Genomic DNA, 18,254 nt, shown 5'->3' with positions numbered 1-18,254 from the left:
ATGAATACAATAAATCAAACCATAAAGAGAATTAGAAACTGATTACTGATATTGACTATTAATACTGGTTTTACTTGTTCAGGGTTCTCAATGGATTTTAAAAGCAAATTACTATAATGCCAAAATGCAAAAGCATCAACAGAAAATGTAATTCACTATAGCTCTGGCTTTACAATTTCCCCTTTAGAAAATATTTTTTCCTCTTATAGTTAAATATTTTTTAAAAACATATAGCTGCAGAGGCTCAGAGAGCATACTTACCACTCATGATGAAAACCAACCTTTCCAAAACATATTGCTCAAAACAACAATCCAACAGCAAAGGGAGTTATGCTAATCTCTAGAGGTAGACGAACCGATGGTGTAAACACATACACTGGAACATGCAGCACACAGAAAATGAAAATAGCTTTCTTTTGTTTAAAAAAGAAAAACCCCTAGAAGCAAAGCATAACTGCCCAGCATGAGATATCACTAGTAAACATGAGATTAATGACAAAGATGTATATAACTAGATTTAATTTCTTTCAAGCTGGTTATCGTAGCCTCCTTCATATACCACTAGAACAACTCAAAATGGCAGGGAGAAAATGTTCAAACCAGGATGTATAAGATGTTCTCAATTATATCAGCATGAGTTGTTACCACGGCAACATTAGACCAGAATTATCGGTTCACTTGTAACCAAGGAGTAGCTTTTCTAAAGCTTTAATCAAGCAAGACAAATAAAATATCTTTTTATTTTAGAGCCACATGATTTAAAAATTACCACGTTTCTTAAATTTAAGCACTTATCTACCCTTTTTACATCTTTCAAAGATACAAAAAAATTGCTGTTTTCTTCAAATACTCACACAATCCCATGTTGAACCTGGCAAGGAACAGACAGCAGAATGATTGCACCTAAACGTCTTTCAATTACACCAGCTCTTACTGCTAGCTGTGGACCTCACTGATATTAAAATGCTGTGTGCTGTTGCTAGTGACTATTGGCGATGAATCTTATTGCCCAGATCGCTGATAGCTTTCATTTTTCATGAGCCAGAAAGCTATACTGCAGCACAAATGTTAACCATTTAAACATTCTGTATTATGGAAGAAACAAAATACAACACTATATATTTCTTCATTTATAAAGCAGAATCATAAAATAATTTATTTATAAACTTCCATTAAATTCAGCATTACAAAGAGCGTCAGATGCCACTTATGTGGTTTTCAAAAGAGAATAATATACAAAAAGTTACTGGAGATTGTTGTTGAAATGTATAATTCCTTACATCAAAAAGGATGAAGATGACAGATTGTGTAGCAAGGTAGGCAGACTGGATAACATGGGGAACAGACTATTTTGATTCCCAGAGACCAAATTTTGTACCAAAATGGTACAAAGGATTGATAGAATAGTACCTAGTTAAGTTTGGAACTTCAGCAAGTGAACTTGCTATTTTGAAAGTTGCCAGGTGAGATAGGACTTCTGGTGATGGGGGAATGAGTTGAGTCAGCAAATCTTTTCTCTGAGAAACAACTATGAAGCTGAACAAAATTGTCAAAAACAACAATTTGATGGTTCTGGAAATCTAGCAATCACAAACAATAAATTGCAAAGCACATATTCATGAAATACTGCTAAACTTTGTATAAGAACAGTGGGAGTCTGTGGTGGTCTTGCTTGGTGCTGCTCCTGTTCCCTTAACAGCTCAGTCAGTGAAGTATTTCTATCAGGTGGGGCTGGCCATGACAACCAGCAGCGTTGCTGCCAGAGAGGGCTGATGTGATATACAGAGGAGGCCAAAAAAATAAAAAAATAAAATAAATGAAAAATAGCCCACACATGATGTTGTCAATAAAAAAAAGCAGACTATAGGAAATGAATAGGGCAAGTGTCCAGCTTTGCTAGACTAAAGTTGTGGCCCTTGGTAGGGGTGAGCAGCAGCCTGGTAGTCTAGCAAGAAATTTAACACAGAAAATGGAAATGAGAGAGTCAGAGTGGACCTAAATAAGCTCTTCACATATCCCTGGCTAACTACAAAGCTATTCCCATAAGGGAGACCCAAGAGGGCCCTACAGAGAGTTAAAGCTGGTACAGACTTGAAAACTGCCTGAACACTGAAATGTACCCTTCAACCACAAACAGCTTCATCAGCACAGACTTGCTCAAAGTGTTTGAGCACAACCTCTGATCAATCACTGAATAACAACTAAGTTACATAGACACAGGGTAATCCCTAGCAGAGAAATCAGCAGCCAGACACCATGGGGGACAGACCATACATTAAGGCCAAAAATGCTATTAAAAATAAATAAAAACAACCAGGGAAGAAAAAATAATCAGAATCCAGAACTGCTACAAAAATACCATTTAAAAAATAGATTTTTTTTGACAAAAATATTATATAATCCAATAATGAAAGGCAGTCAATAGAAAATGTCTCTGAATAGGCCAAGATATAGGATTTAGCAGACAAAAGACTTTAAAACAGCTATTATAAATATATCAATGAATAAAAGGAAATGTTTAAAGAATTAAAGGAAAATGTAATGGCAATGATATAATAATAAGTTTCAATACAGAAAGAGAAACTATTTTTTTAATTTTATTTTATTACATTATGTTAATCATCATACATTACATCATTAGTTTTTGATGTAATGTTCCATGATTCATTGTTGGCGTATAACACCCAGTGCTCCATTCAATATGTGCCCTCATTAATACCCATCACCAGGCTAACCCATCCCCCTCCCCCCTTCCCCTCTAGAACCCTCAGTTTGTTTCTCAGAGTCCTAGTCTCTCATGGTTCAAAGAGAAACTATTTATAACATAAAAATTATAGACTTTGAAAGTACAATAACCAAAATTTACAAACTGACTACAAAGGCCCAAACAGAAGCTCTGAGGGCAAAGACTGAATCAGTGAAGGTGAAGATAGATCAATACAAATATCCAGACTGAAAAATACAGAGAACAAAAGACAGGAGAAAAATGAACAGAACCTCACAAACCTGTGGGATATCAAGGGTAGCAACATACATGTATAGGAATCCTAGAAAGAGAGGAGAAAGACAAAGGGCAAAGAAAAAATATTTGAAGAAATACTGGTTGAAAATCCAATTGGATGGAAAACACTACCCCACAGATCCAGAAGTTCAAATAATACTAACTAGAAATAACACAAAGAGATCTATACCCAGGCACATTGTACTCAAGTTTTTGAAAGTGAAAGACAAAGAGAAAATCTTAAAAGCAGCAAGAGAAAAATGACTAATCATGTACAAGGAAAAAGGAATAGGACTGATTACCAGAAATAGGGAGCTTAGAAGACAGTGGAAAGATATATTCACAGTGCTAAGAGAAAAAAGAAACCTGTTCACAAAAATTTTCTATCCAAAACATTATTCTCCAAAAACAAAGGAAGACATTCCCAAATAAATAACAGCTGAGAATGTTTGTTGCAAGCAGAAATACTTAAGAATGTCCTTCAGGCTGAAAGGAAATGACACTAGACAATACTCAAATTGACAGGAAGAAATGAAGAATACTGGAAATAGTGAAAATATATTAAAAGACTTTAAAAATACATACTTTTCTGTCTTCTCTTAATTTCTTTAAAGGACTTAAAGTGTATGAAATTGCAATGCTGGGTTTACAAAAATATACATGTAATATATGTGAAAATACCCCGGAAGAAATGGGGCTATATTGGATCAAAACAGCTATATTTTACCAGAATTAAGTCGGTATCATCCTGAAGTAGATTGTGATAAGATAAAATGGACATTATAACCCCTAAATCAAACATAAAGAAAATATATTTTAAAAATTTAGTTAAAAAACAAAGAATAATTAAAATGGCACCTAATAAATACTTGTTTAACACTAAAGATGTAAAAGACAAAAATAACAACAAAAACTATAAGACATAGAAAACAATCAGCATAATGGAAGGTGGAAATCCAACCATATCAATGTGAATGGAATAAAGACAGATGAAAAGGCAGAAATTATCAGACTGGATTAAAAAAAAAGCAAGGTCCAACTATATACTATCTACAAAAGCCAGATTTAAAGATATAAATAGGTTGAAAGGAAAAGGAAAAGAAAAAGATATACCATGCAAAAAGTAACCATAAGACAGCTGGAGTACCTAAATCAGTATCAGACAAAATGAACTTTAAGAGAAAAAATAGTACTTCAGACAAAAAAGGACATTTCATAATGATAAAAGGGCCAATATATCTGAGAAATTTAACAATTAGAAATGTATATGCACTGAACAAAACAGCCCCCAAAATACTAAAACAAAAATGGCAGAATTGAAAGAAGAACTAGATTATTCAGCAATTAGAGCTGAAGATTTCAATATTCCCTGCTCAATAATTCATGGAAAAACTAGACAGATAATCAGCAAAGATACAGGAAACTTGAATAATACCATAAAAATTTGACATTTATAAAACACAGTACCTAACATCATCAAAATACATAGTGTTTTAAGCACAAATGGGAATTTCTACATTAAGCATTAGCTAAATGTTATATTAATCTGAAAGGACAAAAATCATTCAAAATATGTTCTCTGATTACAGCAAAATTAAATTAGAAATCAACAACAGAAAATTTGGAAATCCCCAAATATTTGGATTTAAATCACAAAGAAATCTAAAGGACAATTAGAAAATGTTTGCACTGAATGTAAAAACACCTACAAGAAATCAACATTTTATGAAATGCAGACAAAGCAGAGCTTAGAGGGAAATCTGTAGATTTAAACACCAAATTAGAAAAGAAAACACCAAATTAGAAAAGTCTCAAGCAATCTAAGCTTTTTCCACCTTAAGAGACTCAAGAAAGAAGATCAAATTAAACCAAAACCAAACAGCAGATCAGAGCAAAATTCAATGAAATAGAAAATAGAAAAACAACAGAGAAAATGAGTAAGACCAAAAGCCTTACTGATAAACCTCAAGCTAGACTGATGAAACATTAAAATTCATAAAACATAATAAAACCAGACAAAATAGAGATGGTACTAATTACCCAAATGAAAAATGAAAAAACAACATCATCACTGACACTAGAGAAATTTAAAAAATTATAAGGGAATACTATAAACAACTTTATCTTGATTATATAACTTAGATGAACTGGACAAATTCATAGAAAGACACAAGTTACTGAAACTAACTCAAGAAGAAATAGAAAATCTGAAAAGACCTATGAACAAATTAAAATGTTGAATTAGTAATTAAAATTTTTCCCACAAAGAAAAGCTCATGTCCATACGGTTTCACTGGGGGATTCTATGAAACATCCAAAGATATAATATCAATTCTACATAAACTTTTTCAGAATATAGAGGAGGATGTGACACTTCCCAATTTATTCTATGTCTGATACCAAAGCTAGACAAAGCTAGACAAAGATCGAAAGAAAATTACAGACTAATATCCATCAAAATGCAAATATCTTTATCAAAATATTAACAAACCTAATCCAACAGTATATAAAAAGGATTATATACCATAACCATGTAGGATTTATACCAGGAATGCAAGGTTGGTTCAAACTGAAAATCAATTAATGAAATATGCTGTATTAATAAAATAAAAGACAAAACCACATAATCATCTGAATATATGAGGAAGAAGCATTCCATAAAATTCAACACCTGTGATAAAAGCTTTCAACAAACTAGGACTAGGAGGGAACTTCATCTAGCTGATAAAGGGCGTGTGTGTGTATGGGGGGGGGGAGGGTACTCTGTAGCTTACATCATATATAATGGTGAAAGATGGAATGTTTTCCCCCTAAGACTGGAAATAAGACAAGGATGTCAGCACTCACCACTTCTATGCAATTTTGTATTAGAAGTTCTAGCCAGTGCAATGAGGTAAGAAAAAAGGCAGATAGACTGATAATTTTTATTTGCAGATGACTTGACTATATGTAGAAAATTCTAAGGACTCTACAAAGAAACTACCAGAACTAATAAATGAGTTTATTAACATCATAGGATGTAAGATTAATATACAAAAATCAATAACATTTTAATATACTAGGAACAAACAACCCAAACATAAAAAAGAAACCACTCCATTCACAACAGTATTAATAGAAATAAAATATTTAAAAATCAATTTTAACAAGATTTCTTCACTAAAAAATAGGAAACACTATAGTAATTAAAGAACATCTACAAATTGGAGAAATATTTCATCTTCATGGATTACAACACTCAATATTGTTAAAATAGCAATTCTTTACAAATTAATCTACAGATTCAGTACAATCTCTATGAAAATCCCAGCAGACTTTTTTTTAAGAAACGATAGCTGATGCTAAAATTTGGATTAAGAAAGTGCAGTAAAAATTGGATAGCCATATGAAGGGGGGGAGAAAAGAACTTCACTCCATACCACACATCATATACAAAAACAACTAAAAAAATGGATTTCTAGATGAAAGCAGAGAATAAAAGTCTTCATTGTCTTGGGTTAGACAATGATTTGATTTGGCACCAAAAGCACAATCTATAAAGGAAAAAAAATGATAAATTGTACTTCATTAAAAATCACAAACTTTTACTCTTCAAAGACATCATTTAAGAAAATAAGCTACAGACTGAGAGAAAATATTTGCAAATAATGTATTTGGTAAAGTACTTGTGTTCAGAATATATAAAGAACTCTTAAGACTTGATGATAAGTGGGGCGCCTGGGTGGCTCAGTCGTTAAGCCTCTGCCTTCGGCTCAGGTCATGATCCCAGGGTCCTGGGATCGAGCCCTACATCGGGCTCCCTGCTCTGCGGGAAGCCTGCTTCTCCCTCTCCCACTCCCCCTGCTTGTGTTCCCTCTCTCGCTGTGTCTCTCTCTGTCAAATAAATAAATAAAATCTTTAAAAAAAAAAAAAAAGATTTGATGATAAGAAGGCAAAAATCCGGGCGCCTGGGTGGCTCAGTTGGTTAAGCGACTGCCTTCGGCTCAGGTCATTATCCTGGAGTCCCTGGATCGAGTCCCACATCGGGCTCCCTGCTCGGCAGGGAGCCTGCTTCTCCCTCTGACCCTCCCCCCTCTCATGCGCTCTCTCTCTCTCTCTCTCATTCTGTCTCAAATAAATAAATAAAATCTTTAAAAAAAAAAAAAAAAAGAAGGCAAAAATCCTCAATTTTGGAGGTGGGCAAAATATTTGAAAATATGTTTCTCCAAAGAAGATACACAAATGGCTTATAAGAACTTATGAAAATATGCTCAACATCATCAATCATTAGGGAAATACAAACTGAAACCATAATGAAATACCAATTCACATATAACAGAATGGTTATAATCAAAAAGACTGATGATATTAAGTATTAAAAAGAATGTGAAGAAACTAACCCTCATACATTGCTGCTGGCAATGTAAAGGGGTAAAGCCACTTAAAACAATTTGGAAGTTTCAAAAGAATAAACATAAACTTAGCATATGACCCAGCAATTCTACTCCTAGACATCTACTTAAGAGAACTGGAAGCATTTGTCCACTCAGTCTTGTATGCAAATGTTTATAGCAACATTATCCAAATAACCCAAAACTGGAAACAATCTTAATGTTCATCAATTGCTGAATGGATAAACTAAATGTATTATATCCATACAGCATGCTATAATTCAGCAATAAAATTATTGATCTATAACATGGATAAACATCAAAAACATTATTTTAAGTGCAAGAAGCCAGAAACAATAGATTACATGTTGTATAATTCTATTTATATAAAACATCCAGAAAAGGAAATCTGTAGGTCCAGAAAACAGGTCAGGGTCTGTCTGTGGTTGAGGTGAAAGTGGAGACTGATTGCCAAAGGATACAAAAGAATTTTCTCAAGTGATGGAAATATTCTAAAAATGAATTGTGGAGATGGCTGCACAATTCTATAAATTTATTAATAAACATTGAACTCTACACTTATAATGACTGGGTTTTATGGTACATAAGTCATACTTCATTTTTTAAAAAGTTGTCAGAGCTCCTGGGTGGCTCAGTTAAGTGCCCAACTCTCGATTTCGGCTCAGGTCACAGTCTCAGGGTTGTGATATTGAGCCCCATGTCCTATCAGGCTCCACGCTCAGTGGGGAGTCTGCTTAAGATTCTTTCCCTCTTTCTCCTTCTGCCCCTCCCCATGCTCGCAAGGGTGCATGTGTGTACTCTTTCTCTCTCTCTCTACAAATAAATCTAAAAAAAAAAAAAAGTTGTCAAGTGCTCTTCTATGTAAGTAGAGACAGTTGACTGAAGCAGATCTTCTTTGCTCTAGGAAGAATCACTTCAGTAGACAACTTAATTACGTAAATATAAGGCTGGTAGGCATCCATTAGTTTGGGGAAATGATCTAACAAAAACCCTTTGGAGCTAGTAAAGGCTGTTCCTTCCCAATACCTAATGGTAAACAAAACTAATTAAAGGGAAGGAGGTAAGTAGATTTGTATTAAAAATAAAACAGGGATCCTGAAAGGGAGGGATTAAAACTAGACCCCATTCTTTCTAAGGTTCAGAATTACCAGAATTTCTTCCATGAATTTTAGTGATAGTATCTGTGGCCCATGAGTAGGCACACTAAAGAAGCTTTATCAAAGAGTAAAGGAGAATCTGAGTTGGTGATTTAGGGTCCACATTAGAGGCACTATAGGCCAAATTTAAGTGCCTACAGGGGCCATATAGGCAAAGCAATAGAAGTGAAGGCCAGAGTAAATCACACAGTATAAACCCCGATTAAAGAGGATATTCATTCAGTGCCCATTTATTCTTAAGTGGGAATAAGAGACCACTGAAATCAACTTTTCTAATGGTTCAAGGATATAAAAGTCCAATATTAGTATGAAATCTTTTGTTTTAAAATCATTATTTTATATTTTTATATAAAATAATGGTATCAAATTCAATTATTTAAAAAATACTATGAGGACCAAACAAAACTTACCTGTGAGCTACATTTGAGTTACAACCAGTTTGCTATCCCTGGACAAGATGTTCAAGAGAGGAAGGCTGATTTTGATACAGTGGGGGAAGGGCTAAAAGATAACCTTGTCACACATTCAACCTGGCATGGAAGTCAGGATCATGAAGCATGTAAGTATAAATTAAGGAAACTAAATCCTGTGATATATCCCTTGGATAAGCACAACACTGGAAAGGGTGGTCATCCTCCTATTAAGAACCACTAAGGTCTCCACAAGGATCAGTGTCATCACATCAAGAGCAAGGATACATCAAATTCCTTGGGACCAGTTTTAAACCATGAAACTATGGAGCAGTAGCAAAATCAAATGAAGCTAAAAATGAGACCACTAGCTTATATACTAATCAAAATACTCATCTCTTTTTTCATCTATGCTTTGAAAGGAAGATTAGCCTCTCTGTAATGAGTGAACTGTCAAAAGTTTAGCAATATGTGAAGGGGGCTGGAAGGGGACACCAAGAAAAGAGCTACTTAGCAGTCCTGCTAACATGAACAGATGAGTGCAAGTGATTAATCTAAATATTTAAAAGATGAAACCTTATTTGTATCCTAAGTGGGCCATACTAGTTATAAAACTAGTTAAAAACTGAGTTAAAAACAGCCATTATTTTAGGACTTTGCAAGTAATAGTCAATCCTTCAGAGAATATATCACTCCAGTTTCGATTTATTAGCTCTTTTTTGGATGGCATCTTATTTTCAAAGTTCTCTTTCTAGCCTGTTGGTCTTCTTGGTCCTTATAATATGCATGCTGTCTCTGCATTAACAGGAAACCTCAGACACAAATCTTTGCTATAGGAGCCAGAGACCTGTTTTTCTTATACACATATAGAAAGATTTCACAGAATAGGTACTAAAAGCATGGGCTTTGGAGCCAGACTGCCTTTGTTCAAATTTCTTCCTTTGGATATGTTATCTTGAAGAAATTACTGTCCCTCAATGTGCTTTAGTCTCTTCATCTGTAAGATGTGAATGATAATAATACTTACCCTACTGGGTTTTTTAAAGGATTACATAAATGAATATATGCAATGTCCTTAGAACAATGTCTGACAGATAGTAAATAAATGTTTCATGTGATAATGTATATGACAGTATTCCAAGCAGGGAATGTGGGAATAAAGGGGTAAGAGTCACTGCTATATTGCACAAGCAGAATTATGTGATATACTTTATAATATGACTGAATCTCCAACCCAACTAGATTATAGTCTGTTGATTACCAAGGAACATCTAATGATAATGGTCTATATTCAGCAACTAAAACATGTCTCTCAGACCATTTGCTACTAATAATTGATCAATTTTGAAAAGTGGATAATTCTGATAAACACTAATAATAAAGGAGAAAATAAAGCATGTTTGATGTATCAGAAAATTATATGAGGGAATTTAAACATCTTCTCTGAATACTGAAACAAATTTAACTCCAAAAGGATATATTACTTATATACCCGGGGTGCAAATTAATTTAATGCAAAAGCCTTAAAATAGTCATAACAGTTCTCTAAATTTGTCCTATAAAATATAAAAATAATATGTACAATGATTTACCTACAAGGATGTTTGTCACAGCATTTTTTTATATAATAGCAAAAATTAAAAACAATCTAGATGGCCAGTGATCAGTTAAATAAATTGTGGTACATCTTTAAAATATAATACAAAACAGCCATCTTAAAAGATATTGTGGAACAACTCTTTATGATGAGCAAAAATGTAATGAAACACTGTGTACTAAAAGATCCAAATTTAGGGGCTGGTGGAAATTCGTTTATGCAAAAAGTAGTCTATATATACAAAAGATATCTATAAGACTATATATACAAAAGATGTTGGCAGTGGTTATCTTTTGGTGGAATTGTGTGATTTTTTACATTTTTCTTTGTTCTTTTCTAAGGTTTGCAAATTTTCTCCAATGAAGACATATTATTTGGTAATCAGATTAAAATATTAGTAGGGAAAAAGTGCTTCTCTAACTTTAATGTGCATATGAATCAGCTGGGTAATTCTGTTAAAATGAAAATACTGACTCAGGTTTGATAGCGCCTGAGAGTCTTTCTTTCTTTCTTTTTTTTTTAAAGACTTTATTTATTTATTTGTCAGAGAGAGAGAGAGCAAGAGCAGGGGGAGCAGTAGGGAGAGGGAGAAGCAGATTCCCTCCTGAGCAGGGAGCCCGATGTGGGACTCGATCCAGGACCCTGGGATCATGACCTGAGCCAAAGGCAGACACTTAACTGAGTGAGCCACCCAAGCATCCCGAGTCTTCCTTTGTTAACAGGCTGCCAGATGATGCTAATGCTGTTGGACTGGGAACACACTTTGAGTAGCAAGACACTACCTAGAATATATACTTAATCTTTTTTCTCTAACCATGTAGTATGGCTATTCTTGCAAAACACAAGCAAATAGAAGCTACTCTTTATGTTATTACACTTGATATACTACTTGGCATTGCTAAGTAGCCCAAGGAAACATTTTCTAATTTTAAATTATTTAATTTTCCAATTAGTTTAGTATAAGTTCTGCTGATTATTCAAATTCTTATAAGCAATCATGATAAAAATACACAGATAACACTGAAGAGTTTAGTGCCTCTGGAATGTGGTATTCTCCATGCTCAGGTCAGCATTTTACTGCTTTTGTTTAATGACCATAAGCCTTTGAAATAAATTGCAAAGATCATAATAGAACAAATTAGAGAATGCTTGTTAGTGTAAGACCATAGTGATATTTAACAGCAATCTAACAAACAACTCAGTGTTTATTGAGAACTATGCTGGCAATGCCAAAAATAAATTGACAAATTTATGCCCTCTAGGAGTTCAAAGTCAAATAGGGGAGATATGTAACTTAAGGACTAATGTAATATAACTTTAAATCTATAAAATAAGCCATAACTGAAGTGAGCATAAAATGATAGGAGAACATAGGAAGAGATTATGAACTCTAATGGAATGAAAAACAGGAAAAGAATGCTTTGGTGATTTTGTTAGAGATAATATTTGAGCAGAGTCTGAAAGTACGAGCATATCTCACCACTGGTAGAAGAAAGGAAAAGGAATTCCAGGTAGAAGAAACATCTTAAATGAGCACTGTTATTGTAAAGGGAATCCAGTGTCTGACTATTCATTTGCCATGGTCATGCAGTGACCAAAAGTCTTAGTTGTAATTACCTGCCCAGCTCAAATAAAAAATCTTTAGTATCCAAATACATTTCCTTGCAGAATAAGCAAGTTAACTTTTCCTTTATTATGCTAGTTAAAATTCTTTAGGCCCTTTTAACAAAGACTGCATATATATTATTTTCTGCTTTAAAAAACTGGATTAGCTCCCCACTGTCTTTTAGAATGTAGTTCAAAATTCTGAATATATAATAGATTTCAAAGATCAGATCTACAGACTACCTTTCTAGACAATATCTTACTATGTCTTTTAAGTAAATCCTAAATTTTCATATATTTGTGTATGTTATTTTCTTATAATAAAATAACCTTTTCTTCCTTTCCTGAGTCTCAAAATTCAATTCATTCTTTATATTCTTGAGGGTCCCATCTCCCCTTAATGTTAATTTCTTCTTACACTAAGCTCCCACAGTAAACATATTTTTAAGTAACCATTTCACTATATCTTAAATATTATGTTGTTTGTTATGTTTGCTCTTCCTATTCCTGTTTTTGAGGGTAAGAACTAGATCTTACTTTTCCCAGAGACCATTTATAGATTATGATACGTAAATTCTCAAAAAATTTGCCAAATGACTAAAAATGGATTACTACCAAGAAGCTTATGGAATAGCTGCTGATGGAAAAAGCAGATAAAAGGATAATGTGGGTGGTCTTCTAGGATAGAAGTTACAATGAAAAAAAAAAAGGAAGTTAAAATCACACAGATTCAGTGGCCTAAGAAATAAACATGAAGGGGTACCTGGGTGGCTCAGTTGGTTAAGTGTCTGACTCCTGATTTCGATTCATGACATGATCTCAGGGTCGTGAGATCCAGCCCCACATTGGGTTCCACACTCAGTATGGAGTCTGCGTGAGATTTTTCTCTCTCTCCCTCTCCCTCTCCCTGGCCCTCTCTAAAATAAATAAATAAATCTTTAAGAAAAAAAAACATGAAAGTGAATTGTCTTAAAGACTGTATGAGCTTTGGAAAGGTAAAACTGACTAGATAAAGAGGTCTGATAACCCACGTTAGCTATCTAATTCTACCTGAAGAAATCCATATACAAAATTGCTTATTTGTTTAATATGGTATTTAAATCTAAAATTCACTCATATGGATTTGTATCTACCAGAAAAATAGCCTGTCAATTCATGGGAAAGGAGAATAAGAAAAGTGTTTGATGCTATTCACCTATTCAGTCCTTAAAATGTTATTAGACATTCATTAAGTGTATAAAGTCCAAGATTTAAAATGTGAAAACTTCAATCAAGTTCAGCACTGTATAATTTGATACACCATTTATGATCAAAGGAAGACTTAAAAGCTAACCATAATACACTTGCTACAAAGAGAATTCAATGAATGTCAATACTCCTGTTCATTCTAAGTCAGAACAAAAAGCAGAATTCCTCCATGTTTTTCTTTTGAACTTCTTGTACTTACATGTAGATGGAATCAGCTGTTAAATATTTATGTTATCAAACAGGAACTCCTGTTACTTAATTTAATAATAAAAGATGAAACACAGTTAAGGTACCTGGAAATTACTATGTGGCTTTTATTCTGTATTTCTTCTTATATTTACTACCACTAGAGAAGAAACTTGGATTAAAACTTGTTACATTTTATAAATGCCTAAATTGGTAATTAATCTTTACTCAATAGTTCACAAATCTAATTTTTAAAAAATTACATGTATTTTCTGTGCTTAGTTGATTTCTTAAAATAGCACTTTTGGATCAAGCATATTCAGAGTGTTTATTATCAGGAGATAGAACATTCCTTTTTCTTGTCAAACAAGTCATGCAAGTAGAATGCTTTAAAGTAGCTTTGAAGAATGTGATTTTCATAAAAACTTCATATAGTCAAAATTCCTTCTATAACTCACTCTGTAAATGATAATCTGTGTTTTCATCACAAAAATAAGCCTTGAAATTTTGAAATGACAGGATTCCTCTGTTTCTGTTGTATCAGTGTTTTCTCCTCTACAGCAACACATTCCATACTATAGTAGAAAAACTAGAGCTAGTATTTACTATACTCATCATTATGTATAGAAAATTATTGTGTCTTTTGATATTTTTGGGGTGTGAAAGAGAAAAGAGAGTAGAATACTTGATTAATGAACATTCAGCTACTCTAAGTATTTCTTGTATCATGTCCATTATTTGCAGGGCTATAAGTTCTGCACCTAATTTTACTTGTGTTACAAGTGTACTATTTATTTTATTTATCACAATAAAGAAAAATGTTAACAGTATTTTATCAGTCTCTTTTTTCTAAAAGAAATCATGCTCATGATGTTATCTTCAATTTCTAGGTTTTAAAATGTGTTTCAGAAAACATCACAGGCCCCATATATTTTTTAAAATGGTTTAAAAATACAGTATAGTTCAAACATAACTTTTAATTATTACAGGCCTGTGATAAATTCATTCATTTGAGATACACTTACTAAACAAATACTATTTGGAGGAGTAGGTACTAGTGAAACAGAAACTAATTCAGTACTGTCCTCATTCTTCATTGAATGCTTAATTAAAAGGTCTTCAAAATGCATGAAAAACATTCCAAAGGGACCTAGGAGAATGCAATTTAACAGAACAGGACAAGTGGAATGAATAACAAACTTCTGTTGTATGGCTAATTTTAGTAATGTAGTATTATTTCCAATATTTAATAGTTCATTAACTTGAAGATATTTGAGATTCCTCATCTATCAATCTGCTTTACAGTAAGGATTAATTATAAACAATCAAAACCTTTTAGTAAGAAAAATTTTAACAATATATGTGTTCTTTACTTTCTCCTTAAAACAGCTCGAAGAAGGTAAAAAAAATTCTGATGCAGTAAATAAATAATTCAAATAAACTTCTATAGAACCATGAAGGTACTGTAAAAACCAAGGAGTAAATTTTGTAAACCATTCTTGGTTTGTTTTGTTTTTTAAACTGAGTTTTAAACTGCTATGGAATATATAAACAGAAAAAGGCAAAACCTAGTGCTATTTGATTATCAAACACATCAAAAAGGGCAAAGGTACCAAGGGTAATTCTATTGTTCTTTAGTCACAATGACAAAAATACCTTGGGGAGGGTCCAAGGTGAGATGTGGAATGGAGGCACTGGTATTGTTTATATGTGAAATTTATCTTTTAAAGTGCACGTCACCAAAAATGGTTACATGTCACCATTTTAGCAAAGCAGCAAGTCCAAACATTTTAACATGCCTGGAAAGAATGTGATGTATGCATAAACAACTTTTTCCTCCTTTACCGTAACTATAAATAACATAAAATATAATTATAAAAGCTTTTGATATTTATAATGTTATAAAGATAAGATTTCACATAGAGTAATTATACTATGCCTTCATGTTAGAAATCCTGCTTGTAAAAAAACTGAAGTAACTTTCACACAGGTGTTTAAAAATAAAAAATGGTAAACATAATAGAACTTTAATTATAAATTCAAGAGTCTTCTGCCCTTTTAAATTTTAAGGCTTATAAATCCAAAAATTTTTTAAAAAAATAAACTGAAATTTGTTTCTAAAATTTAGACTTTTCACTTTTATATAAGAACAAAAAATAAAAACAAAGAGTAATATACACTAGAAATGATGTAAGAATTCTGTAGAAAATTTCCTACTGATACGTGACTTAATGGTCACATAAAACAAAACAATGAACTACACGATTCAGTTCAACTTATAATCAAGTTTTTGTGGAATTTTGCAACTTCATCCTGCAAAATGTCCTTGTGTAAATCATAAAAAGACAAACAAAACATTGTTCTTTATGCTTGATTCTAAAATTCCAATTAGTATTTTAGCTTCTAGTTAAAATGTATCATTAAAAAAAAAAACTTACTTGATCTGTCCCATAAAGCAGTATGTTCAGAGAAATGAAGGCTGTCATTTTCCAGAGCAGTTTTCTGGTCATGTGCAGTACTTTTAGAATGTCTATGAAATAATCGGCTAGCAAAACCTTCCAATTTCTGAAGAGCAGTTGTACCTGTATACTGGTTACAGGGTAGTTCTTTATAAGCTGCCATTCATATGCATTTACACTTTACTTAAAGTAACTGAAAATATTTCCAGAAGGAGCTCAACAAGTTCTTACACAGAAGCTAAGAGCTATGCATGTGTCAAACTTCCTGTTTGCAGGGTATTCAAACCACTACTGCTGTTCTGTTTCCTGTTAATATAAAACAGTACATTACTGAGCCTTTCTTAGCAAACCCTTCATCTCAACTAGAGATGGGGATTTTAAAGACTTGCAATATCAGCCTAAAAGGTTTTATGCTTAAGAGTGTTTAATATTAATGAGAACATTAAAGATAAGACTTTATATATAGATAAACTGAAAAAAACTTTTAAAAAAAGAAAACTAGTTAAACATGTATTACAACCGTATGCAAACAATTAAGGCCAAACCACTCTCCAAATAGTATGTTAAAAAGCTGTGTTTTTTTCCAGGAAATCAGCTAATGTACAGATTTTATGAATCCTTATAAGCAGTTAACTTTTCACTGAAAACTTGTATAAAATGAATATTAAAGGCTCTTGCAAAACAACTTTATAACATCTTTTAACTAAGAAAAATCTGAACTAGCACTTAAAAAAAAGAACCGAATGTTGCTAACTCACTGACTTAAGTCTAAAATATACAGGAACTACAAAAATGTAGTATGTGAGTACTGCTTATCAAACTTACAATCTGCTGACAAGTGTCTATCAGCAGTACATAAAACACTCTGCCTACTTGTGCTCTCTGTCAAATAAATAAATAAAAAATCTTTTAAAAAAATTCTAAAATATGTAAAAAAGGAACAAAATATAAGATTTAAAGTTATATAAAATCAGCCACAGCAAAACATTTCAACTGAGAAAAAACTTCCTTCTAGTTTACTGAAACATGTTAATTTGTAAAACTTAACACTGAGCACTACTGCTTCCCTGATCCCTAACTTTAGGTCTGACTTAAAACAACTGTTTTGATTAAAAGTAAGTAAAATTGCCATTATCCATTTGAAGGAAAAAAGTAACCTGTGACATTTAATGATGATTTTGAGTACTTGCCTTCTGACACTAATTAAAGGATGAGAAATCTATATGCTTTTCTCCTTGGGAGAAAGAGGATCTACCTAAAAATATCTTAGTCCAGATTTCCTGCCAACTGCTTGACAAATAGAATAGGAACAATAATAATAAACAGAATAAATTGGAACAATAATATAATCAGTTTAGGACAACACACACACACACACACAAAATGGACTTATGAATTTTTCCAAGTAACAGCTCTGTTATGTACATTTTGTTTTGTGTAACAAAATTAGTATCAATGTAACCAAACAGGGAACAGTATCTATAATACTAAGCTTTTAAAATTTGTAGCTTTCTGTGTAAATGTGTGTGTATAAGAATAGATAATTTTTTATTAACATCTGACAGTGCTTTACACAAAACAGACACTGAAAAAGTGTCTGCAGTCTTTAATAAACCTCTACAGAGCATGGAAGGACTATAGGGGCAGAAGTAGATGAAATTCCTTAATTCTCTGTCTTGCTTTCTTGACAGATATTCTATTCATTCTTGAGGCTCACTCCAAGTGTCACCTCTTCACTGAATTTTCCCACATATTTCCTGGAAAATAAATTGCTCTCTCCTTTCTCCACTGATTTAAACTTTTGTGTTAAAACTTGCTGTTTATAAATTTATGTCTCAAATTACATTACTTGCATTCATAAATGTAATGCATGTATTACATACTCAATAAATATGTCAAAGAAAGCATTCATTTTTAATAGATTAAAGGTCTAAGTAAAATCATCAAATATTTGAAAATGTTTTTAATTATACAATGTCATTGAACTCTTTTTCTCTATATTCAGTTACTTAATTTTGTTCATTCTTTGGGTTTCATTTTTATAATGTGCAAATGTGGATTTCTAAAATTACTTGTTTTCCCTGCTTCCAGTCATTTTTTTCAATCACTCATCTCTGACACATTAACTTTCCCAAAATATTGCACTCATGGTATTCCCTTACCAAATGCATGAACTAATCCTAACATTTCAGCCCTACCA

General features: G+C 32.7%; 1 protein-coding gene across 7 annotated transcripts in view; it reads right to left on the bottom strand.

Moving 5' to 3' along the window:
- PRKACB (protein kinase cAMP-activated catalytic subunit beta) overlaps nucleotides 1–18,254 on the bottom strand; it is a 120,727-nt gene that overhangs the window by 50,718 nt on the left and 51,755 nt on the right. Inside the window, exon 1 of one of the 7 annotated variants that reach the window (XM_006736932.3) lies at nucleotides 16,034–16,308. The exons of 2 other annotated variants lie outside the window; for them this stretch is intronic. In XM_006736932.3, coding sequence (XP_006736995.1) covers nucleotides 16,034–16,217 — 184 coding nt within the window. In that variant the 5' untranslated portion in view covers nucleotides 16,218–16,308. Of the gene's footprint in view, nucleotides 1–261; nucleotides 581–854; nucleotides 1,038–16,033; nucleotides 16,309–18,254 lie in introns of those variants that run through there. 4 more of the 7 variants (XM_031031894.2, XM_006736936.3, XM_031031895.2 and 1 more) reach the window with 4 other exon arrangements.

This window comes from Leptonychotes weddellii, chromosome 4, assembly GCF_054177405.1.
Source record: "Leptonychotes weddellii isolate Sample4059 chromosome 4, ASM5417740v2, whole genome shotgun sequence".
Lineage (NCBI taxonomy): Eukaryota > Metazoa > Chordata > Mammalia > Carnivora > Phocidae > Leptonychotes > Leptonychotes weddellii.
Note: the sequence above shows the minus strand (reverse complement) of the source record. Positions and strands in the feature narration are given on the sequence as shown.